At 39.0% G+C, this 26,912-nt stretch overlaps 1 protein-coding gene across 2 annotated transcripts in view; it reads left to right on the top strand.

The window, feature by feature from the left end:
• NKAIN3 (sodium/potassium transporting ATPase interacting 3) overlaps nucleotides 1-26,912 on the top strand; it is a 374,474-nt gene that overhangs the window by 163,220 nt on the left and 184,342 nt on the right. For both annotated transcript variants that reach the window (XM_075744019.1, XM_075744020.1), the window contains exons 2-3: nucleotides 17,175-17,312; nucleotides 26,428-26,508. In XM_075744019.1, coding sequence (XP_075600134.1) covers nucleotides 17,175-17,312; nucleotides 26,428-26,508 — 219 coding nt within the window. The remainder of the gene's footprint in view (nucleotides 1-17,174; nucleotides 17,313-26,427; nucleotides 26,509-26,912) is intronic.

Here is a 26,912-nt window from a genome sequence, read left to right as displayed (position 1 = left end):
TAAATATTTTGTGTGCTTCGAGATCGTCATTGGAATATAAAAGGTATTTCAATTGGAGCAGCAGTTTTCTGACTTTTGTAGAAGAATACATTATAATGAAGGAAATATGATGAGTTTACCGTAGAGAATGAAGGGAGTGATGACAGCCTCACACTGTATTTTGTAAGTAGTCATAAGACAGAGATAAAGGTTGATGATAGTTTATTCATCTCACTGAGTTGCAATAGCTTTGGAAGTAGTAATAGATTGGAATAAATTACTCACAGGAATTCAAGAACATTCAAGAACATAAGAATGACCATACTGGATCAGAGCAAATACTTAGGTAATCCACTTTCCTATCTGTAACAGTGCTCAGAGTTTTAGGGAAAGAGTGTGAGAAATGTACAGGGATTTGGAGGGGATTTTGACTGTCAGAGACTTTATGGAAAGACAGCATTAATACATTGCTCATTTACAGTCAAAAAGGATTATCGTTTAACTAATTTTACCAAAGAATTATAGTAAGAAATATTTTAACCCATCCTAGCACACTATGCAGCCGACTCTTGAGCATGACACTGCTTCTTGCTCCTCACGTTTCTCCTGTAGGGAATAAGGGATGGAGATGTGTCAGAGTGCAAAGAGCACAAAAAACAATATAAACAGTATCTTTCCTGGGTCCTATGGTTTACTTTGGTTATTCAGTGAAAGCAGAGGCAAGCCATTAAAATTCTAGTAGTCCTAGAGCAGAACAAATAGACATCAACCCTTAATTAAGGCCAGGAATAAAAGGTCTGTAAGGTATAAATTTAATGGTGAAAGTGTCCATGCCGTGGCATATTTCTGAATAAATAATGTTTGTCACCTTGTTGAGCATTAAATAGCAAAACATAACTTATATGATATATTCACTGTACATTTTTGGAATCCAAACTTGTTGACAAGCAAAGCCATGAACAGCTTAAGGTGTACATGGTTTACCTTAAACTCTAGGAATCCATTATTGCGCAAAGAAGGTATTATGGCAAGATGTAACAAGAGACATGCCAGCTCAGGTGGAAGCAGGAATAAACATGTTTGCAGCCTCTTCAACTCTGAAGTTACAAAGGACATGAGACTACAGAGATAGGGGGGGCATACCTCACATGGAGAAATACGGTAGGTTTTCATTGTATCAGCTTCTTCCATATTACTCCCATTTGCTGAATCACTGGATTAAAGAGGTTTCTCTTCTGAAAGTGGATTTTCAGGAGCTCGTGAAAGATAATGAATGTTTATCATTTCTTGCCATGGCATCAGATAAGTCAGGCTCGCCTTGTCTTTATGCCTATTCCAGCGGTGATAAGAACAGAGATTACAGCACGCCTTCCCTGGGGTCTGAAAACTCGCTGTCACAGACTGATTGCTTAGCCCTGCTGAAAACAGGTGTCTCTCACCAGGGAGATGAAGCTGGAATAAATAAGCCTGTAGTGACTGAAACCCACTGGATGTATAAGCATGTGACCGCCTAATGTGGTTACTGGTATTCACAATGATACCTGGCATTATGTGTTCTCTCCATAGTCTTCTCTTTCGGAACTTGCACAGTAAAATTAAATGAGGCAGAAGGTCTGCAGCAGGTTTTGTTGGCTTTTTTCCCTGGGTTTAAAGGCTTCCCTTCACATTTTGTACTAATCCAGTTATTTTTGATAGATAAAATGTGAGTAAGAAAGGAAGGCAAGTAACATATTTATCCTCCTGGTCTTTTCAAAGATTCTTTTCACTAACTTTTAAGAATGACTTTCATGGCAGTAAGACCTTCATACAAATATTATACTGTAGATGAAACATACCTATTTGATATAGTCATAATTTTGCTCATCACATTTTCTCACTGTTGATAGTATTTGTGCTCAAATAAGAGTTTGGAATCTTCTGATTAATTTCCTTTTTTTGCTGAATAATGAAATTGGGTCATAATGCTGAAATTTCAAGACCACCACCCTACTTCTACTGGGAAACAGATTATTGTGCCACAGTGACAAAAATCTGCCATCATATATAAAGTACAACTTCATGAAAGTCTTGAAGTATGTACAGTTTAGTAAAGTCCAATTTGGTAGAGATATTCTCTCCAGCCTTACACTTGTTTGGCAGGTAAGAATATTTTCTAGCACTGCAAACTAAGCGCCGGCAATTTGCGTCTGGCAGAAAACTAGGCAAAGTAAATATTCTAAGGCATGGTTAATACCCTGTTCATAGAGGAGATAAGTGGCATTTCAGTGTTTCAACCACATGTGCTGTCATTAATATGAACTTCAATAGTTGCATAATAAATATCTCTATATGATATCATCCGAAAGTCTCACTATGGCCTGTAATCCCAATAGTTCTGGTATAGCAAATGCTAGAGATTTCTGGTAGCAACTGCTTTTCCCAAGTGTAAATTTTTTCAGCCATGGAGCCAGCAATATTATCTTCCTCTACAGATGCTTGTGGTACGTTTACTTCTCAGTCCTTAACTTATGTTTTGTTCACTGATCAATTGATTGGTTGGTTTCACATTTTCTTTACTGCAAGTATCTCTAATCAGATTCTGATCCATCTGACATTCATTTTGCATAAGTTAACATCATGATTTTATAGAGAAAATTGCATAGTGCTGTGATACTGCAGTCCCATTATAAAGATCTTCATTTATCTCATAGAGGTGAGGGTGAATTTTGGCAGTTCTACTCTCTAGCTCACTTATCATTCATTTGTGTCATCCTGTAGCTCATACGTTCCTGAACAACCCCATCAACTTCATTGGGATTACTGTTGAGAACGAGGGTTTCAGGTTCTGATGCTGGTATGACTACCCTCAGTTTTCCCAGAGCCTTTGCTCTAAACTTGTCTTAGCTTCTTATTTGTTACTGTCTCCTTTTGATCTCCATATGAAATACTAACTTCCTCCTGATTTAGTCCTATCAGGTCTGCCACAGCATGAATAAAAATAGCATGTTTTGAAGACAGAAACATGCCTTGGAGTTTCTTGTATTTGCACAGTTACCCCTTTTCCACATATACTGTCATAGCACATCTGCTGAATTCACTAGAAATCATATACTGAAAGGCATTGAAAAACAGTTTTGCTGTGAGGGTGACAGACCACTGGCACAGGTTGCCCAGAGAGGTTGTGGAACCTCCGTCTAGTCATCTAGACGTGATCCTTGGGAAACTGCTCTAGGTGGCCCTGCTTGAGCAGGGTGTTGGACCAGATGACTTTCAGAGGTCCCTTCCAACTTTAACCATTCTATGAAGCATTTTTACTCTACTAGCACTCAAGTAGGACCTATGCATTAACTTTAACATTGGTCTTCTGTAAACCATCTAATCTCTTTGTGTTTCAGTGGGGTAGTTTGTACAGTTTCAGATGATAGCCAGGAGGTATTTGCACAGCATCAGTTACAGTAAGGATCATGTCTGAAACAGATTGCGAGGTCTATCTTACACAGCACACTAGCTCTGGTATTTTTGCTATCCATAAATGGCCTATGCAATGCAAATAGTCTGGAGATCCAGCTCAGAAAAGCGCAGTACAAAAGTGTGATATTTTACAACTAATTAAGCCTCTTTCAGCTGTATAGGAATATTACATATATAGCGTTAAAATAAACACCTCCTTCTAGTGATGCACTGTCAAATGTTTGCAAACCTTTGGAATCAGTACTCTGAAATCCAAAGCAGAAATATTCTACCATGGGAATCTATTATATTCTATGACTTCAGACCAGGCTCTCTCTTCCCATTTGCTTGTGTAGTCTTGCTGAGCATCTCTAGATAATTAGGAATAATTACCTCTAGCCTTTGAGCAGCGTTGGTGTATTTCATGACATTCTGGTAGCCCTCCTGCTTTCCTCAACTTGTTTGTTCTGTTCCAAGCCTTTTGAGGGACAATTGACAAGTTTGGGTATGTCTGTTTGCTGACTGAGCTTAGGAACGGACAAAAGAGCTGCTGGAGAAAGTTTGACTGATGGGATAAATAGAGAGAACACTGCTGAGATAAATGAAGAGCTCAACTGAATATCACTAGCTATCTTCTTTTTGTAGTGTATACCAAAATACCGACAGTGGAGCTACTGGAGAGAGGCAGGAATTGTGAAGGTAAAGGGAGATAATTGCTTCATCTGTGGTTTGCAGGGACAAGCCTAGACAAACTTTCAAAACACTGCGGGCCAACTGCTAAATCAGTGGGTTTTGTCAATGAGAGGTCATTCAAGGGAGGAAAAGCCGAAGTTGGAGGATTAAATGGAAATAAGACAAACAGAAGTAAGTCACTGAGAGGTGAATTAAGGTCTGTTAAAATCAGACTAGAAATACTAAGATTCAACAATTTGAACACTTATTTTATGAGAGAGCTCCAAATATATCACATATGAAGAACTTCTGCATTTTATGCCTTCTAAATGCTTGCCCCCCTGCCCCTGCTACCAAAACCTTGCCACATAAACCCAATACAGTGGGGTTGCTTTTGGTATCAGGAATTGGCTTAGATGACCCAAAAGACACATTTTAGTCCCCTGTAGCTCTATCACAATCAATCTTGCAGCATTTTCCAGAGAGAGTCACCAATCAGTGGCTTTGTGAAGAGTCCTGCACTCAGCACAAGATACCATCCTTATGGCAGGGCAGTTTCATGTAATGTAGTGTTCCATGCCTCTGTTGACAACTTACTAGTAAATCATACATGTAGTTATAGATACTTTGAAAATTTCATTCTCCATTCAATGCGAGGATGCTGCAAAATCACAGAAATCAATGAGAATTTGGGGGGTTATTTCTACAAGAGAATAGCCAGATCTTACAATATATGTAAAACAGGATTTAAAGCAGGATATTGCTGTTTTCTCACCCATCACTAACTATAGTTTTGTTCTTCCATGTTTGATAATAACCTCAGACTTCTCATTATTTTTAATCAGAACGTTCTTCTGTGTCTAAATGAGCCATAAATACCCTTTTAGCCTACCTATCTGTATGCTATATAGGTACCACTCCCTATTTAGGGGAATCAGGGTCTGTTCATACATGATTAAGCTTACTTCCCTGCCCTATGAATGTGTTGAAATGGCACACTGAGTACACCTTTACAGCCAGATTGCATTGAACCCTGCTTTATACATTCACTTTAAGTGCTCTTTAGCATTCTTATTTCTAAAGTAGTAAAATAACAGGATTAACATGTCAGCCACTGACACTAATTTGGGCATTAACACAGTGCCTTTCTCTTCCCAGTTCTCCAATAAACCTATAATTCATATTTCAGTGAATTTAGTACTCATTCTCCTCTTTCTGGCTCTTTTCTTCACAGAAACAGGAAAAGCTTTGAGAGACAACACAGAAAGCTTTGTAAAATATAGCCCCCTATTGGAAGTTATTCATATGATAAACTTTGTTGATGAATTACTTTAGATAACACGAGGTCAGAATAATTTGTCATGCTGCTATTCAGTCCTATCCTTTTCTTTCCCTTAGTGGCAGAGGTTAGAAAAAGAAAAGAAAACAGTTGCCCTACTTTTTGTTGATAGCAGCTGGCAAGAGGATGCTCATGGGATGCTGTATATGTGTCCAGGCTGCATAATCAGATATTTGATATTAAAGTATGGTACTTCAAAGAGAAAAAGAAAAAGATTTAGTGCAAAGGGCATTCCATATAGAACCATTGGTGGCTCACATCCAGCCAGCTACCTGGATCCATAGGAATTAGACAATGCAAGCTAGTATATGCTGGTTCAGATCCTGCATTATGTTTTGAGAGTTTGCAGGATTTCAGCATACAGCAGGCAGAACTGCTGGAAGCATTAGATATTCTGATTATACAGAAGAATGAAAAAAGACCAGCTTGTTATTTATTATTTTTCAAACAATAGGCTTGCACACCTGCTCTAAATATTGCTGCCTTAGGTTCAGTTGGTTCAGTTACTTCAGTTTACCTTCCTAACGACGGTGTAAACTGACTTACTCATAATGTCATGAACAGTCTCACTGGTTTTACCTCAAAAGGGTGAGCTGAGCTGCTTGTGGGGATGAGACAGAGCTCTGAAAGGAGAAAAAATGACAACAGTAAAGAAGACTACTGAAGAGACTCAGGTCAATTTGATACTCGGTAAATATCTTTTCCTCTCATCAAACAAAAAAAAGCCACAGCCTTTTCAGCATGTGCAAGTAGTGAGTGCATCCTATGTCCTCACCACAACCCTTCTTCTTGGCCAAATAACTCATGAGATGAAGGGATACCATTGCTATGCTGTAACCATGGAAGGACTTTTCTCTATTTTATGTGGCAACATGAAATGATCCAATATCAGAGAGTTTTCTTGTCAAACCCATATGCAATGAAGAAGTCAAAGGATCCATTGTTGCTTCTAGTATGCTTGAATTTGGCATTTGATAGCAAATGAATGAACTGCAATGCAGGCATCAATTTAGACAAATCATCAGACTTCTGAGCCTGTACTAAACTGCTTGTTTTTCCCTTGTGCATCTGGCAAATTCAAGCAGATGGAGTCTCTCTTTCTTCTGTTTTCGCATAGCTGGGACTCGAGAGAGGCGCTAGAGAGTTTCCTGGGGAAAGAAAGGAAAAGTTATTCAAGCAGACATCTGAACTCCTCTCTGCTATGGAAAGAGGCTCTATGCTGTGGCTTAAATTAGGGTTAACAGGCAGCACATGATTATGCTGCCTTGGTTTAATACTTTGTTTTGCCTGAAGGGAGTTGGTGATTCAAGATATCTTGCCTCTTTGGAACCACAAACTAAACCCTAACAGAAGATGCACCATCCTGTGGGAAGTCTTATGTTTCACAAGACCTGGCATAAGCCAATTTATGCCATTTGATTTTTTATGCCAAAGGTCATATCAAACACTTTTACTTGGTTAAACTCCAGCGTTGAATGAACTGTCCAACTTGTCCAGCTCCTTGTGAACTCTGAACATGTGTCTTCCTTAGTTATGAAAGGAGAGCTCCATCTGGTTTAATTTCTGTCTTCTTTTGGAGCCTACATTAAAATCCAGGGGTTTATAGGGCATTAAAGACTCCCTGTTGTATTTCATAAGAGTAGAGGGTTGTTCTTTGGCCAGAAGGAGCACTCATCAATTTGGGATTTCAATTCATCTCATGCCTTGCAGTCTGGGTGCCCATCTCAGCCTCTCTCCCTTCACACAGTGACAGTCTGACAGTCTGTCTGTTCATGCTGGGGATAGGTTGGGTACAGATCCTGCAGCAAGTGTTCCTGGCTTTTTCTTTCTCTCTCTCTCTCTCTTTTTTTTTTTTTTTTTTTTTTTTTTTGCTAGATAGCATAATTATCAGAATCTATGAGGGATCTAGGGCTATCGGCATCACTGTTATCAAGTGCTGTCATCACCAGTTACCTCCTTGCCTTACCTACTATGTCCTGGGAATTCAAAGTAGTAGGAAACATGTTCGTTTCTTACTAGTGTTAGCTAGTCAATAAGTACTTTACTCCTCCATTGCTTAAGCAGTGATTGAGGAAGCCTGTAAAGGTACATAGGTGTACTGGATGTGTTCAAATGCAAATAAATAAATAAATAACCCCCAAAACCCCTAAAAAACAAAAAAAACCCACCCCACTTTACAATTATGAGAAGTTAGGATTTGAAGACACGAAGGGATATAATGGTGTGGCAAATAAAAGCTTTCTTTTGGATTAAAGCCACAGCATATGTAGCTTGATATAACTGCAAAGAAAACAAATTGTAATTTGCTTTTCCCTTTTCTCTAGTATCTTTTGACATAGAGTTTATCATTCATAATGAGAAGGAAATCTTTAGAGGTCTTTAACCTATAGCTATCTCTTACACTGTCTTTTGCTGTATGTGTGCTGCCATTTAAATGAAACAACCAAGGGAGTCTTAAATGTCATTATAAGCACGTTCATTCCAGCTGTTTGCAGGACTGTGTAGGTCAACCAGCCAAGGGGCTTGACTTCAGTGTTTTGGGATCAGTTACAGCTTCATTGGAGGGTTGAAATTCAATCTTAAATCACTGTGCTGTAACAAGTTGGTGCTACGGGGTTTTATTACAATAGTTGGCTTCTTCCCTATCTTGGCTACCCATAGACTGTAACTGCATTTTTATAGTGTCTGTTTGGTACAGATGTAGCAGTCAGCCTCGGGTATATCACACTGGCACTCGCAGTGCTCTGGGAAGTGGCACTGTTTGATGTCACCTTTTATATCACTGCAGTCAGACGACCCTGTAGAATAAATATTAACAGACTCTTTCTTCCATGCTGATGAGATTCTTAAATAATTTACTTTTGCCTTTCAGAGCCAGGTCCTGCAGCCTTGATGCAGTCACAGCTCCTTCTGACTTCCGTGGGAGTTTCGTCTCAGACAAAACTTGAGGCTTGTGCTCAGTTTGGTGAAAGTACTCAACATCCTCATATCAAACCCGTCGCTTAAAAGCTTCCTGCACATCATCAGTGTAGCTGCGAGGGTTTTGTAGTACTTTTGTAGTAATTAGGAAAACATTTTTCCTTTAAAAATTACCTTTGCTTTGTGGTTGTCTGGTACCGTTAAATAGTGATATTTTAAAAAAATAAAAATCTATTTGTTAAGATGGAGAAAATGAGCTAAGGAACAGAACCCTTTCAGCATCTAAGATCTGGCATATACTAGCTCTCCTTACTATGGACCAAATTCTCAGATGAGATCAACTTCTGGTTCTGAGACATTAACAGAGTGTGTTGGCTTTCAAAACTGCTCACTATTTACTTGCTTTTTCCTTAAGCAGTTCTCAAAGAACTGCTGGTAGAGCATTGATGAGTGACACTTCTTTTTTTCTCAAAAAACTTTGAATTATTTTGCCAAAGAATAACGTTCACTGTTGAAAAGCAACATAGACTGTCTTAAAAAGAAGGATGGTTTATATTTTGTACCTGCCTTTCTTTTCTTGGTGTCTATGCTTGGGCTTTGCTAACCTTGGCTACTACTCTGTTACTGAGCTCTTTCAGCATATATATTTCTTTTGCATTGTATTTTATCCAGTCTTACAGCTACCCAACTGACAGCCAATTACCTATCTGGCCAACACTGCAAAGGCACTTTTGGTATTAGATCATTGGGGTGCTTTTTTTTCTTTTGACAATTACTTGTCAGAAAGCTAGCAGTTTCTCTTTTGCTCCATGAAACTGAACTTACTATAAACATTAATGATTTACTCAGAACCTTCCCTGAAATTCAATAACCTTCATGCCACATAATCTTACAAATGTATTTAGTGAGCTATTATAAGGGATTACCATCTTAAAATCACCTGAAAGCTAGTATTTCACCCAGACAAGTAAGTTCAGATCATTAAAAATCTAATGAGAATCTCCTCCGTGGTCAGATCATTGCTTTAACCATCACTGAGGGTATAAAGAAGTGATTTAAGTCAAATTTTAACAATTCATTGTGACACAGACTACACTTATCTTCAGTTATGAAGCGTCTATTGAAAGGTGGTAAGTCACAGGTACAGAGGCTTAACCTTTAGCTGACGGACTTTAACTTCCTAAATAGCATTCTTCAGCCCAGAGCAATCATCTGACACCACCCTTCCACCTCAGATTTAAATGTTCTCCCCTCTGTTACAAACCTGGCATTTCTTTCATGTTAAATCTTATGTTCCTTCTTACTGAAGTCAAGCCTGTCAGTAAAATTCTGAAATTACAGTAAGAGTATAAAATTTGTATAAAAAGTATTTTGTACTTTATCAGGCAGTCTTTGAAGCAACTAATTATTATTTTTTTTTTTTTAAACCTTCTTGCTTCACCTGTTAGTTTTCTATTAGAAATTCTGGATTTTAGCATTTGGTAAGTCAATCTTTTAGTCTCCAATACTGGGGTTTTATGCAGACTAGTCTGGTAGTTTTTTGATGTCTTTTTCCCTTAAATTAGAAAGTGTGTATTCTCAAAAATAATGTAAAAGTATGATGTGACCATTGTGCATTTGCCCCAAGGTTTTACAAAAATGTGTTCTCAGTGGAACATCTGTCAAGAAAAAGGAAATACATGCCTAAGAGCACTGGAATGTGAAGACAAGATTTAAGTCAAATGTGGCTAGTGCTAAAAATGACCTTGATCCAAGGTTTTCTCTAGTCCAGCCGAGTACCCAGGCTACAAGGTAGTGTAAGTGGCTCCCACTGCTCCTCTCCTGCCTCGGCATTGCCCTCGTCCTTGTGCTGGTGTGTAGCTTTTCGGGGATGTGCAGCCATCTAGGCAAAAAAGAAGGAAGGAGGAAGAGAGGATGGGATGGGATGGGATGGGATGGGATGGGATGGGATGGGATGGGATGGGATGGCATGGGATGGGATGGCATGGCATGGCATGGCATGGCATGGCATGGCATGGCATGGCATGGCATGGAGGGGAAAGATGATTGCACTGCTGAGCTCAGCAAAGGTGTCCTGGGGCTTCCAAAATGAGGGCACTTAAAGCTCCAAGTGGAGTTTCCTGGAGGAGGCTTAGGAACCAGTTCAGTTTTTTAACAACAGTTGCATCTGTCAAACTGGACTGAACTGTCTGTAATTCAGCATGGCATGTTGGAAACTAGTGGTAATGGTAAAAGGAGAAACAGTCCTCAGAGATTCCTCATGTCCAGGAAACTCTTTCTGAAGCCAGAGGTTAAATTTATGGCCATGAGATGAAGCAGGGTTTTGGAGAAAACATCTTTATCCTTAGGAGCAGTAGTTAGTATGGATGGTAAGCTGTGCTCTGGCACTTCTCCTGTGATGATTATTAGTAGCATCAGCCAGCTCTGAGTCTTACATGCATAATTCAAATGTTTCAGATAATTCCTGACTTGAACTTAGAATATAAATGCTCTGCACTGATATTTTTTTTGGATTCACTGTTTTTTGTATACTATTTTCATTTTTGAAAGCTGGTGAAACAGTGTCCATTTGGGAAGTCATAATAATTTGTGTCTTTTTTTCCTAGTTTTTATAATTGTTTTTATTAAAAAAAAATTTTCTATGCTATATAGCTTTACAGCTCTGCAGTTATTATTTAATTCTGCGATTGCTGTTAGATTTCTTGAACACAAGTTTGTTAGGTATAGAATGGATACTTTTCTGGTTATAATTTCTAGGGATTGTCTTACATGAGAAATTGAAGCAGCTTTTTAATGTCAAATACAGAGCACATTATACTTTCCCAAATTTGTAGAGTCAGTAATTTATAGGATACCAAATTTGTAGGTATTTGTATATATCATTAACCTTTTATTTTATATTAAGTCATTTTATATTTTTATATTTATACAAAGCCATTTTTAAGTCTTTTATTGTCTAAAATGATCTGTTACATATGAAACCTCTTTTTCTTGATCCAGTGACTCTCTCTGTTATGGATTGAGACCTATTTATTCATCTCAAACTAACGTGTCCTTTATAAAAGCTTTTCCATTAAAATATAAAACTGACTGTTATCCATGAAGTTTCTGACAGAAGAGGAAATTGAGTTTTTACATTCATTTTGAAAAGTTGACTTCTTAACTCTGCTGTGGTGTCTCATCACTCAGACAGCTTCTGATATGTATTTTGAAGTATAATAGGACCTGAGCATTTAGAGGAGGGGTTTACTCCATAGGGGGCATTTGTTGGAGCCTGCTCTCAAGAATATTTTTTGATCACTCTATTGACTAGGAACATATTGGTATTTTCTTCCTGTAGATCCTATGCAGCATTGCTGATTGCTACCTCACACTTTATTTTGTTACTACTTCCCATAAGCAGTATATGGGGCATGGAGGCTACAGCTGCCCTATTTCTTCTGTTCAGGATGTTCCAAATGTGCTGCACATCTGGTTGATCCATCTAGGTGGAGAAGCTCAAAATTCAAACAGATTAGCTCACCTGAACTTTTTGCTGCTCTTAATGCAAAGGGGCTTGGGCATGGCCAGAGCAGAAAGTTCAGCCTGCGTGTCTTTAATGCAGCTCAGTCTTGCAGCTTAGTACCTTTTCCTTGCACTCTGCAGAGAGAGGGACATGGGGAATGTTTGATAGACTTAGTGAAACAAAGAGGTAAAAGAACAAGACAAATGTGGCACATCTTCATTAGGTGATCTGATACAGTCCCGCTAGAGCATTTTACTGCTAGTCCTAGTCTCCTGAGTGGTGCACTTTACATATTACACGATTGTCGGTGCTGATGATGACTAAATAACAAAGCACTCCCTTGGCAGCAGTAATAAGAAATATTATGTATCCTTTTCCAAGTGTTGTTATGATAAGAAAATTTTATTTCCTATATCAGCTTTGATAGATTTTTATAAGTTCTCATGAAAATTTTTCACACAACTGGACATAGCTTTCACAACTAACAGACCCCCAGTATTTAATTTGCCAAAACTGAAACCATCTTCTTTTATTTGCAAGAAAGATTTGGGTTTTCATTCCACTTTTATCTTAGTCATTAAATAACAGTATCAAACAACAATTTACGACGGATGTTCCCAAACTTTGTTGTCTTAGTTATCAGGAGTAGCGGAGGTGCCAGCCTCTCCCAACATGTGTTTGTTAGGAAAGTGATATGCCAGTAAACCCCCAGAGGACCTCAGTTACATTGAGCGCACACCATTTCTCCAGTCTCAATCTTCTCTGCCCTACTAAGTTGATATCTGTCTTCTAGCAATGGGAGAAGTTGAGCCAGCTAATTTTGGGAACCTCTTCCTTGCTTTCAAGGGTTTAGGTTTTTTGGCTGTTTTCAGAAGAATCTGAAAATGGTGATGAAAGCAGGAAACTCTCGTTGAGAAAAACAGCCTCTTTATCATCAAAATATTTTTGGTGAAACATTTCAAAGTATTCACATGCACATAACTCCAAGTGAAACTCTCTCTCACAGTGTCTGCTTCTTTCCAACTGCAACATGTGGCATAGGTTAATCTGGTGGCCACTTGCGGCTACTGAGATTTTGGGTCTGTGCAAACACAGATAGTACTGGTTCTTCATATCTGTGTAAAAACAGCCTGCAATTGTGTGCAGCTACCTGTTTCCCTGTTTATTTTGATGATTTCTGTGCAGTGAATTACCTGAATCACAGACTGGTTTAGAGACTGCTTTTATTAATTTGCACAGAGCTAAAAACTCTGTGGCCTTCACCTCTGCTTGGGGACTCTGTTGGGTGAAATACTAGACCCAAGAGCAGCAGCACTTATATGCTATCTCTAGCGCATATTGCTTATGGTATAAAGAAAACAGAACTTAATATGTTTCCTCTGCCATTATCATGAATTATTAGTTTTTTAACTTCTGCCTGTGCTGTCTGCAAGAAGGTTTTAAAATTTAGAAGAGACTAACAATTTGAGCAGGATAGACATGCCTCCTCTTTCTTTTCTTTAGATTTTTTTTTCCCCCACTAATGTATTCTGTGGGCTTTAGGGATGAGACAAATTACTCTGTGTTGGCGACAAGAGCAAAATAAATGAGACTTAGCTGCACAGGAAAGTCCCACTGCATAGCCTGATGGTGAAAGCGCTTGTTAGTGGGGAAGGAATAGTGCTGTATGTTTGGCGTCTTGCTCCCAGGACTCCTTTGGTGGTTTAAATGCTGTCACTGTATATAAAAATAAAGAGCGAGCCCTGCAGGCACGAAATACAAGCAACTCTCCCAATCCCAGATAAATGCCATAAGCAGTAGGCTGTAGACTCATGTTTCTGCTTGTACTCTCCTTTTGACTCACTAAATAGATTTTTTTTTTTTTTTTGGCCAGTGACACAGCTTCCAGGAGAAGCTTTCCTGTTTGGTATCCTAATGGATAGGAGGTGGGAGGAGAGGAATGGAAACCCTGGTAGGCATTGGGAGAGGAAACTGAACTTTATTGCTCTGTGTTTGTGGTGGGTGCCTTTACCACAGTAATCCATAAAAAGACTAATTACTTTTTAATGTGTACGTCTATCTACAGTTCATATACACATTTGTACAATCATCTTTGGGAAGATACTTGTGGCCACTGTGCTATTTTGTGGGAGCCCAGTCCCGCTAGACGTGGTCAGAGCTTGCTTGGCAGATATCGAGGAGGTACACATGAAGGCAAACTCCGTATGTGATCCAGTTTAGGCATGAGCTGAGCACCAAGCCTGTCAACACCTGTCAGTTGGCAAAGGGCAGGGGCTGTGTTTGTTGACATTGTAGTACAACATATTTTAGGCATTTAAGGTGCTGATCTACATGGCTCTGAAAATTGCTCCTAAGGACCAGTTTAAGAAGGGACACACACTAAGCAGCTTCATTCATATCTGTGCTGCAGGCTTTTTGTCTTTTAGACAGCTCTAGGTGTTTCAACACTACATAAAATGTCTAAGGGCAGCCATCTCTTGCAGTGAATCATCTGTGTGAAGTAAATTTCCTCAATACCCACTCTGGCCAAGTCCTGTGCTCTCTGCACCAACTAATTCACATGTGCCTGGGGAAGAAGCCAGAAAGTGTCATGCCAGTGTGGATGCTAGTGAGCTGTTAGAGTCCTCCGGCCATGGTAACCATGATCATTGTGACCAGTGGTCTTCCCAGACAGTTCACCCATGCCCAGGGACCATTTTGAGTAGGTAGATATGTAGTTTGCGCACAGCTGCCCTATTTCAGAGCCAAGGACGCTTTACTGGAGGCAATCCTAAATCAGCTGCCTTCAGTGGTGGGAGCATTACAGGACACACTCAATTTATTTGTGCAGGTGAAGACCTAGGCTACGTGACAATGAATGTCAGGGCAGAGGTGGCTGATAAGCAGATTCTAGTCTGATTCGGCAACTCCATCCTCTGCTCATTTGGTAATGTTGGGGCTCCAGGAAGAAGACACATTGTCTCTGAAAAATAGTGATCTGTGAATTGTTTAGGTGCCTTGCTGACCCTGGAAGATCTCCATTTGTAGTGATGGGAATGAAACGGGCTCAGACTCTGGTCGTGGATGTCATAAATGTCTTCCTATGTGATACAGAACAGGACTCTTGGCGTGTTGTTGCTAATACCATAAACTGTGAGTTCTGCCTGTGCCAAAGAGTTTTTGAAACTCTCTTTCATCTCACATACTGAATTGGGGGCACACTTGTACTGTACTGTGTGATGTATCCTGTGGTTTAGGGAAGCTACAGGCAGGGGTATTCCCAAAGGTGAGGTCACCTGAATTGCCTGAGGGAGTGCATTAGAGAGTGGTAGAAAAAGCAAGTGGTTCTGAAGTGTCCCTAGTGAAGTTTCAACTAGGCCATTATTGTGATGCTTGTGAGTCTACTACAAGGTGAAGACATTATGAGAGTGACATCAAGGTCATTGTTGTTGTGTACCAGTTAGGATGCCCACATACTTCCAGGAGAGTGACAACCACAGCATTAGGCACTGAAATTCCATCTGAGGTCCATGTAAATATGTAATTTTCTGGATTTGGTCATTAACTTCTGTAATTCTTTTCCATATCTAGTATCCAGATGGACAATGAGTTAAAAGAAGGGAGGGCAGAGTGTGACAAAAGCAAGGTAGATAGCTAATGCCACATGAGCCAACAGCTTCACTCACATGGGAGTCGAGTTCCTTCTGAGATTCTCCTTTACCTACAGCATGAAAAGAATAAGATAATTTCTGTTAAGATATGAACATGTTATATGTCCAAGAGGATAATATCATTTTAACATTGTCTGCTGTATGATAATTTTTCATTTAAATAAACTGGGACAGATGTTTAGCTGATAAATGTCAATGTAACTTCACTGATTGCAGAGGAGCTGCACCAAGTTGATGATTCAACCTTTGTTCATTTAATTGTTTAGATTTATGTAAACATATTTATTAACCTCAGCATAGAGAATGTAGTTGTCATGACTGGTGTAAGGGATTATTTTTGTACAGAAAAGATGAATTCTGCTCTCAGTGACACCTAGCCCTGTCTTGTAGGTGAGGATTGAAACTGGCCATTATGTGTAAAATGAAATACCCACATATGATAATACTTTGGTTGGTATTCATAGGGCCATGCTTACTCCATCTGTCTCAGTTATAAATATTTTAAGTGCATATTTCAGTAAATTTTAGGGTTTGTAACAACATAGTAAAATCAAGTAGATGTGTAATAAATTCTATCAAGCACAGAAACTCAGTTGTTTCTCAGTAGGGTTCTGTTTAGCTGCTCAAAAATGTCTTGCTATGGCTGGAAAAATATTGAAGCAAGTTTAAACTTTAAGAAATGTGCTGCTGAGCAAGTTGATTTTAGTATCTTTAGAACAATAGTCTGGATTGTGTTTGCAGAAGAATTTTTTTTTTTTTTTTTGCTTAACATTCAGAAATGCAGAATTACCTAAGAACCACATGCTGTTGCAAGGATGAATGTTGATGCTTCTTAGCTTCCTTCATTTCCACACCCAACTAAATCCATCCCAGTGGGAACACAGTCATTAGGCTGCCACCGTGTCTTTCTGATTTGCAGTTGCTCAAAGTAACTTAGCAGCTTTTGGCAGAGTGCAGATAGCTCATTTGACTGTTGGTTTTGAAGCAACTTACTCCAAGGTCTTCCAACATTTTCTACAGCCTTTCACGCCCTGAGCCTACCTCTGTGACTCAGATAGTGAGGAGGTCCCAACAGTCTTCCTTAATTCCTGCATTAAGGAAATCCCAGGAACGTACCCAATAACAACATCTGGGACTCCTCTGAGCCTCCTCTGCTGTTTTTGGCTCAAATCTCCCTGCTTTAGGACTAGATTAAGGAGTCAAGTCAAGTCTAGTTGAAAGTAAATCTAAAAAAAACAAAGACATGGGGAAGGGAGGGAGCATGATGATATTTCAGTAACAGCAGCAAGGTTCATATGGCTTTGCTCAATCTAGGTGAGCTTCTGTTTAAGATAAATTTTGTATTTAAATAAATATTGTCAAGTCTTAGAGTTTCCAGCATACAAGAATAAAATAAAACTCATCTGCATTTGGTTTGTAGAGGTATTTTTGTATTATATGAGGATTTTACAAATATTTTCTTAACATTTTTTCCAAGTGCTTTTTCATTAGATCTGTATGTTGACCAGTAGCTATCTTCAGATACCAGTGTGCTGACAATGCTGACAAAGGCTACACCCAGGAACCCTAGTTTTAGAATTTTGCTGTACTTTGGTGAAGCCTGGTGCAAATAACAAAATGTCACTTGTCTGTCTCAGCCATAATTAAAAAGTGGATGTTCTGTTTATGTGTTTTCTTACAGCTGGCAGCATTAGAGAGACAGATCTTTGACTTCCTTGGTTTCCAATGGGCTCCTATCCTTGGCAATTTCCTACAAATAATAGTTGTCATTTTGGGTTTGTTTGGAACCATCCAGTTTAGGCCTCGATATATAGTCGTGGTAAGTCTCTCTCTTTTTTTTTTTTTTTTTTTTTAATTGGTTTTAAAACCTGTCATATTACAATGCAAAATTTTCATGGTTTCAAAATGCCAGAGGGTATTTCTGTAGAAACTTTAGAGGTCTCCATGTCTTTTTTCAAATTTAGGACTACTGAGTAGCATTTCTGAGATTTTGGAAGCTATCAAGAATGGGTAAACTAGAGAAAGTGCTGCCAAAATTATGGCCCTGATACAAGTTCTTAGTAAGATACTTTGAAGAATGAAATACCTAGATGGGTCCTGGAAACATCTACAATTAGGCAATGCATAAACAAAGAAAAGAAATACAAATTGTTGTTCTCTTTGCAATAGACAAGCAGAATCAATGGCCATTTAAAAAAAAAAAAATGTAATGGTCAAGTTATATTTAGCTACATCTTCCTCTTAAACAGGGAGAAGCAAGGATTGTAGAAATTCCTTTGGTCCTGTGACTCATGGGTTCCAAAGAAATCTCCTTCTCACTTACATCTAACTTTGCCAAGACCTGTATTTATGGCCTTGATCCTAAATTGTTGTAAATTGTCTTTGATGCTTTTAACTTCAGGCTTCAGGTTTTTTCCCATGTTCTTAACATAGACAGGAATAAAAAAAAAAAAAAAAAACAAACCAAAAAAACCCACCAAAATCAACCAAAAACCAAACACAAACTTTCAGATCTGTGAAGGAAAAGGCCAACAAAAAAATATCCCTTTTCCTCCCCCACAGTCTCTCCTGAATGGATGAATATTATGTATTTACCTGGCAGTGTCGATATATCTGGAACATTTCAGTTGTGTTGTCAGTAATGGATTTTAAGAGACCAAAGTTATTTTTTTTTCCTCACAAAAGAGTGAAATAAATGTCTGCTGGGGAAAACTCATTAAACAAATACTTAAAAAGCTTCATCTTATCTAGTCAAGCCTGTAATCCTGTAATTCTCTGTCATGTCTTAAAAGAAAAAGTGAATAAAAAGTGCACTCAGGGTTCTTTATACTCACATTAGCTAAGCTTCACAAGCAGACTATAAGTAATTGAAAATGGATTGATGTAAATAATAGCACTTTTATCTATTACCTGTGGTTGGAGAACTGGGCAGTAGTGTATATACATCCATATATCGATGACTCACCTTTCTGCTTCGTGTTTTCCATTTTATACATAAGATATGGGAAGCAAGTGAGGGTAAACAACTATAAAATTATGTAGGAAATTCCTGTCTGAAGTGCAACGCCACAAAATCTCTTGCCCCTCAGGTTCAGCACTGCTGTTCAGTGGTGGAAGCTCTGCTTTAGTTTCCAAATGAAACACAACAGATGTTGATTGTTTCTGTATCTTTTCCAGTGTAAATGAACATTTTAGACTATATTAAAGTTGTTTTAAAGTAGAGGTAGAAAACTCGTAATTAAAGAAAGAAACTCCTCAACAAGATACTTTATCCTCAGATTTAACTGAACTCAAATTCTAATTTAACTTTAAGCATATATTTAAGAGCTCAAGCTATAGTAGGTGCAAATACTTGCTACTTGGGAAGATCAAGACTTTAGAACAACTTCTATCCTTACTAACACAAGGTTCCCAGTGAAGTAGGAATAATTTGAGCTGAATTCTGAAGTCTGAAGGGTGAAAGTACACAAATTGTCTGGAACTAGCCTCACAGTTCAACATCAGCAGAAGGGGGTAGCTTGCATGTGTCCCTGTTCCCACTGTTCTTCTCCCTGGCTGAATACTTCTCCAAACCCTCTCCACAAATTCTGGCAGGAGTTAACTGGATCCTTCAGTAAGCCAGTTCCACTCCTAAGCCATCAGAAAACCAACCTAGCTACAAGTGGAGAGTTTTTTGCTAGAATGGTGAGCTGAATCCAGTCTGTGAGGTTCACAACAGGTGCCAGGGCCAGTGTAAGGGATTGGGACCGCGCAGTCGTCATCAGCAGTGCAGAGGCAGAGGGGAAAGGAGGAGATGCAAGACTTCCCTTGTTGCTAGCTACAAACTTGTCAGTTCAGCCTCTTGTCTAGCTTCACCCTCAGGCTGAATTCAGTGAATACTTCAAGCCAGCATAAGCGCACGTTAAGCTGGTGTAGCCTGATGATCTTCCAGCTATACCTAACACATGTTTCCCAGAAGATGTGCTTCCTATGGCTGTCCCAGCTGCAGCTAGACTTTGCCAGCTGTCCTCAGAAACCCTAGAGGAGTCTGCGGTACAGACAGCAAAGACCACTACCAGTGCCAGCTCCAGGCTGTCTTCACTAAGGCAAAAAGGCAAAGGCATCTCTCCCAAAGAAGGCTACGGACCACTCCCCTGCTTCTGAAACCCTTTAAAAACACAGCCTACCTGTTACAGCAGTAAAATTTTACTGCTGGCTTCAAATATAAAGTCTGTTCAATCCAAATCTTCAGTAGGGTCCTGAATTTCAGTAGTACTGAAAAATTCCTACCTGTGCTCTGAGTAGTGAATTGGGTTCCAAATTCATTGAGAAGCTTCATGGGCTTCCAAGTCCATAGGTGTACCTTCAGCCACACCTAAGTCCCTGGATATATTAGTGGTTGGTGTCTCACATTAGAGTGAGAATTTGGTGCTGTGGCTTTGGCAAAAGAAATATGTTGAGTCATGCTTTTATGTACTCAGATTGCTGAATCTGCTGGCTTAGATTAAGCTAAATCCAGTTTAACTGGAAAAGTAACCAAATACTTCAAGAAAAGTATGTTGAATATCCATTGTCTTTTCCTTAAGACTTCCCTGGAAATCAGCTTTGCTAGTGCAGATGATCTCATCAGAATATATAAAAAAAAATGAATTAAAGAGAGAATCATGTCAGATAAAACAGTTTACTTCTGTAAACTACCTACACAAAATTGATCTGGCACACATGGGCACAAATTGTCCCCATGATATTCTGTCATACTCTGGTAAGGATCTTGACTTAAGCTGACCAGCTCTAAAATCCTTGGTTTGACCTCAAGAGAATGTCTTTAATCTGTCTTCTGTGCAATGAAGCCTGTGCCTGAAGTTTTCCCTGACAAGAGAAGTTACACAAAAGCTTTCACTTTGCACATCTATACTGCAGTCAAATATGAGACTAGTTCTGCAAACACAACTGATCAGGCTTTTGGTGCAGGTACCTAGAGCCAAGGAGCTCAGTGAGGGCTGTGACAGTAGCTGGATAAACAGAGAAGCAGTTGGATGCTTCTAACTCTTCCAGTGCCATTGAACCCAGGGTAGCTAGTTTATCACTAGCATTTAATGGCTACATAAGCTGCAGTTATTTCTTTGACAGCAGCATAAGCATAGCCATTAAAAATCTGAATAAAGAAATTAGTTTTGCTTCATAGTTTGAGTGATATAAAATTTGATCTGAGAGCTTTCTACCAAAAAAATGTCCCACCCTCTGAGAGGGTGTCATTCCGAATAGATAAAGGTAGTGGCTCATGTTCTCTGTCTCTGGTCCTTCACACACAGGACTATAAGGATGGTGAGTCTGAAATAAATCTGAAATTTCACTTGCTCATAGGTAAAATTCTGAGTCCTCAGAGCTTAGAAAACACACACTCAGAGAGGGGCAGCAACAGCATTAACACCAAATGTCCTAATTATTTTAAATACAATAATTATTTTTAATAGGGTTTGTATCAGTAATTTAGATCAATTTTTCTGAACAGTTTGTCCTATCACTAAGCAGATGTGCTATTTTCAGTACTTGAATATTTTGTGGCTGAATTAAATCAGTGTGAAGTTCCCAGGGGACATAAAAGTGCAGAGCTGATTCCTAATTTTCCCACATTAGTTCATTTGAAACTTACACAAACATTTGCAAAGAAGAAAAAAACCCTAAATTTTAGTTCTAACTACGATGTAACACACCTGTCATGCAGCTCCAGAGCACATTTCCCTGTGCATGCTTTTGCTTTCTTGATAGAACTTGCCATCACCAGCAAGATTTTCAGTTTGTTAAAATTGATTAAAGATGATGACAGGATACTTGTTAAAGTTGGGGATTTTTTCCCCTCTTCTGATATAGGACTTCAAAAGCCTTCTGAACAATGACTCATACAGCTAAGGTTGCACAAACTTGGCCCAAAGCTGAACATAAATGTATTAATGAACAGCGAGAGATGGAAATAATACACCCCTTAAATAGGGGGAATATAAGGTGGAAATCTCTGCTTTGCTTGCCTTAATTTATTCTATTAAATAATATGAAACATCTCTCCTCAAAAGCCAGGAGACAGTTTCTTAAAAAAAAAAAAAAAAAAGCAGAAGAGAGTCTATACAGGATACTTTACACAGTATTCAAGCTAATGCTATACAAACACTCTTGCAGTTTCAAAACACGTATGAAATATTTAGGCATCCAAAATTACTCCTTGAATATCTTTTCTGCTAAGTCCTGAGTTGTTACTGTTCCATCATGTTGATTTATGCCACTTTCCTTGTCATCTTTCACAAATATGACTAAGTAGGGCTCTGTAAGTACTGATGCCTCTGAGGCACAGCCAGGTATTACAGGAAGACGACCTGATGACTCAGTGGTTGCTGCCTTTCCCTTGAAGTATCCCTGAGCCAACATTCATTTCCCCTAGTGCCAAGACACTGTCAGAGGAGGTGCTGTATTTCAGATTAAATATACGCTTGAGATGATTGTTTATTCATTAAAACTAAACTTATCCTGCAATCCTTGTAATATTCAAAATTATAAATTTCCCTTTTCTCTCTTCAGTTTACGAAGCCATTCTTCACATTCTTCCTTAAGCCTTTCTTTTTGTGACGTTATGTCCATCTAATACCAGTGATTTAACTCTAGAAATGGTGGTTGTATTTCACTGCTATATGAAAGGTATCTCTGCATTGATTTCAATATGACCTGTAGAGTCAAAAGAGTTATGGAAATATCACTATTATAGAGAGGCTGGCATTAAGAAAGGGGATCTGAAAGGAACCTGCTGGGTTGGACAACAATTTAATAGACATTTAACCTCTCAGGTTTAGAGAGTACTCCCTCCACATAAATTGTAAGGTTTAACGGTTTGCCCAGAGATGTTGTAGATGTCCCGTCATTGGAAGCGTTCAAGGTCAGGTTGGATGGGGCTCTGAGCAACCTGATCTGGTTGAAGATGGCCCTGCTCATTGCAAGAGGGTTGGACTAGATGATCTCTAAAGGTCCATTCCAACCTAAACCATTCTGTGATTCTTTGATTCTGTAAGACTCCAAATGCTTCCTCACATAGTATACAATCCTTAGTGCAAAACACCAAAAGCAAGAAAGTATACAGTGCATCAAGGGGAGAAATCAGCAAAGATTATCACCAGTGTCCTAGGTCCTTCCAGCAGAAGGGATCTCTTAGGTGAAGATGTTTGGGTGATTTTTAAGTAATGCATCATATGGACTATAAAATAAAAAACTCACAACTCTTCTTATTGATTCAACCTGTGTGTGGAAAATTCCTTCTTCATGCCAGATGTAGCAAGGTTTTGATGTTGAGCATTAAACCAGCTGACCCAGGGGACACTGAGTGTAGCTGGCTGAAGAACTGGGGCAGAAAGTTCTTCTTTCTGGCGGGGGGGAGTGAGCAGAGACAGTAGGATGGTCAGGGTAGTCTTCAGGACATGAGTGGCAATGGTTGAACGGCAGGTCAGGTCATGAAACACATTAGGTGAAGTGCCTTGAAAGGGAAATGAACTCTGTGTGGACCTCATGTTTCAGACCCTAACCACTCCTCTGACAGCAAATGTCTGCCAGTGTGCGCGACACCTTCCCCTGCCTGTTGTTCCTCCATGCAAAGGACAACAACCCAGGGCTGTAGGCAGTTTCTTGCTAGCTCAAAGGAGAGGTCTTCGTAATGGATCTAAAAATTAAGCCTACATAGTGACCCAAGCAGTTGTTATTGTGATGCCACATAGTGAAATATTGTTACTTTCTTTTGTTTTAAAATCTTGAAGGCATATACATATCAACTTACACATATAATGTTCGGAAAGTGTTACAAGTTTTTCAGGAAGAAACACTCAAAAATTAAGAAAAGCTGCTATTAAAGCTTTCCTGTGCAATCTGAATGTGATCCTTTTATGTATTTGCAGTTTTGAACTGCATGGTTGCATACCAATTTTTTTCCAGAGGCAACTCAATTGCGATAGAAAGGACGGACATTTGGGGATTTTCTGGTAATAATAGCTATAGAATAGAAACTTGCTTTGCAGAAAACAGAAGATATGGCAAGAATGAGGTATGTGACAGCAAGAATAGAAGGACTGCTTTTGCTGTGAAGGCTGCGCTGGGTAGCTGAGTTTTATCCCTGCTCTCAACTACCAAAACCTTTTTTGACACAAAACGAGTCACTTCTTAAACCAAACATCTCATGTGTTTTGTTTTTCCCTTGTGTCCTGAGTTCTTGTCTTGAGACCTTCTGGTCTGATTTGCACAAGTGCTGAGTGCTCAGCCACAGGGAGCTGAACACTGAACTTACAGAGTGCTGTATAACCCCAAGTGTTCTGAAAAACGAACACCTTCAGCATCTCAGGTTGGATGCCTATAATGTATGAATACTTCTGAATGTAATCTCTGCATGTATCAGAACATCATTTGCATTCTGAGAGCTGTATCATTCTCTTATAAAATAAATTAGTTAATGTTTGTGCAGCTCTCACACATTACAGCTATGAGCATTTTAGAAAACCTCATGAGGAAATTAATATTCTGTCCTCAGAGCAGGGTCTGGGTGACAAAGAGAAATGAAGTATTGAATTAGCTGTTCATAAAATATATTGAGTAAGGTAGGGTCTTTTAAAATAAAAATATACCTACGATGATTTAAGTAATGTTTTCATTCTATTGCACATCCACAAAAGGGAAAAATTAAGATGGCAAATATAACCAGAATCCTGACATTTCTTAATTTTGCTTTCTTGCTTTCACAGTCTCAAAACTTTTCTTTTAATGAAGTCTTCCTTAAGTACCTACGACACTGTACAAGGAAAAAATCTGTTACTTGCACAACCAAAAAAAATGTGTTTTCAAATGTGGAGAATAACTGTCTTACTTTTAAAAATTATGAAGTACTAATTACTGAACACCTAATTATTATGTTCTTAAAGAAAACGGAGCCTAAATTTATGTTCCTGCAGTTCAGTAAGAGTCAGGAAGAGCCTCTCCCTTACAGAGCAGCTGGGTTTCAAGGTGCACGCCTGCTTTGCACTTGCACTTGCCTTTCAGTAATTGTCACAGCAGATAAGGGACTGAACAGGTCCTGACTGTGTAAAACAGCCTAGCTTGGCCTGGGAAAGCACTTTCCGACAGTTTTTTGCCTGCATGGTTCAGAATTGTCATTGGTGCCCATGGGACAGAATGAGGGCATTAACAGATTTGGCTTGGCCTGGCAGATGAAGTAGGTTTCCTGTTGTTTGATGATAGATTTCATTCATGGACAGATAAAAATTCTTTCTTAAAAAGGGGATTTCTCCTGAATATTCTGAAATCTGCTCTTTATGAGCAGCTGGGCTTGTATTAAGTGTTCATTAATTTTGAACGCTCTGCACCTAATGTTCTGAAGACATACGATGGAAAATCAGGAGCTTATGATGAGTTGCTACAGAGTCAGCAAACATGGTAAAATGTGATATCCTCTTTTAAGTTAATCCTATTAGTAGTACAGACCTTATACTGTTCATAGACTACAACAGCTTTGTCTATTTTATAACAACCCAGCCTTCAGTTGCCACACTGCCAGAGGAAACGGCCCAGGAGGGTTACTCTCATTTTGTTTATTAATGACCTACTTCTTATGCCATAGCCATCTCCAAACTGCCTCAGTACCTCATAAGGAATGAAATTAAAGCAATTAACCTGTTTGGTGTACAGAAGCGACTGTATGCATGTGGAGGTAATCAAAGTGGGGAAAAACTCAACCCTCTTCACCTGAACCTTTCATTATACATCACAGGGAGGGGAAGGAAGAGGGAAACATAACGCAAAACTGCCCAAGAACGCCAAGGTGACAGCACCCATGCGATGGAACTGGTATCCAGCATATTGTAAATGTGTTGAGCTTTACTGAGTATATTGAAGCAAAACAATAGCATATTAGCCTCACCTAGTCATAGCTAATTAGACTTGCAAAGGCACTTAGCAGCAGTTCTCCGTTGTGAAGGTTGCAAGCACGTAAATGTAAAGTGGCCGTGGTGCTGCTCATTGCGTTTGTCAGGTGGGTGTAGCTCCAGCGAGGCTGCGTGTGCGCTTAGCCAGCCAGCCAGAAATGCTTCTGAGGTGTACTGCTTGGAGAGGTAATTGGGCATGGTTTACAGTCGTAAGGAAATAGCGCTTGTCAATTATGTTGACAATTAGAATGCAAAAGGTGATTTAAGGTAGACAAATTAATCTCCTATTCATGCTGTGGGTGTAGTATGAGTTCAGTCTTGCACTAGGGTAGGACACTGGAGAACCCAGAAGAGATACAGGTACGTTCACATGTTAAGGGTCCATTGTGAGTTTGGATTTGTGGCCACAAGGACTGGAGAAGTAGTGAGCTGCTTTTAATGTAATTAAAATAGCTTTTACTGAAAGACTCTTTAGAGATCAGATTTATCCTTTACCTATTTGTTTAAAAAAAAAAAAAAAATCCAAATTACCAGATCAATAGATCTTCTGTTTTATTTGGTGGTTTTTTTTCTTGTGTCATTCTTCATAATATTTAAATAGTATATTAATAACATTTTCTTATTTAAATTATTGTAATCTTCTGCCATCTCCCATAACAGAGCTAAATCATGATTTACGAATGACTCACAGTTGCCCCAAAACCAGTGTTTAAGTCAGCATTTTGGACTTAATTGGCATCAGTAGGATAGTGTAAAACTGTAAAGAATAAATCTGTTTTATTGGTATGTATTTAGACCAGCAACGAATATTGGATTTGTAATTTCCTATGGTTCTTATGGGGCTTCTACAGGGAGAACTCCTTTTCTGAACTCTCTGCACTTGGCTGTTCCCAGAAGAACAGCGCTTATTGATATCAGGGGGTTTTATTTATTATTGATCTGCTCAGTATAAAGTCCTTTCATCTTCACATTTTATTTTTCTGTCTTTTTGCTTTCATCCGGCTTTCTGTTTAGTACACGGTGTGGACTGCCCTGTGGGTCACCTGGAATGTTTTCATTATCTGCTTCTATTTGGAAGTAGGCGGACTTTCTAAGGTAGGTCACTTATCCTTCTTCAGGTTTACGGGAGGGTGTTTTAACAGCAGGACTCTCAGATTTTGAAAGGCTGGAACCATAGAGGAAAAATGTGGTTGTTTGAACATACAATTTGATCTTCAGAGTTCGCCTCTGACAAGAACTCCAGTATTTGAACTTGTCGCTGATAGTAAATAGTCACGGGTGGGAAGTACATAAATGCAATGAATCTGAATTACACTTGCCTTCTGAAGTACCATTGGGGGAGCAGGGGGAAGATTATTCAGTGAAAAATTTGAGATTCTTTTTGCTTGATTGTTGAAAACCAGACAACGTCATTTTGGTTGAATTTTCAAGTGTGTATGAAAAGTGTATCTGAATTTCCGAGACTGCTTTGAAAGCAGCTAAAGAAAATTACTAAGATG

Source organism: Balearica regulorum, chromosome 2, assembly GCF_011004875.1.
Source record: "Balearica regulorum gibbericeps isolate bBalReg1 chromosome 2, bBalReg1.pri, whole genome shotgun sequence".
NCBI lineage: Eukaryota > Metazoa > Chordata > Aves > Gruiformes > Gruidae > Balearica > Balearica regulorum.
Note: the sequence above shows the minus strand (reverse complement) of the source record. Positions and strands in the feature narration are given on the sequence as shown.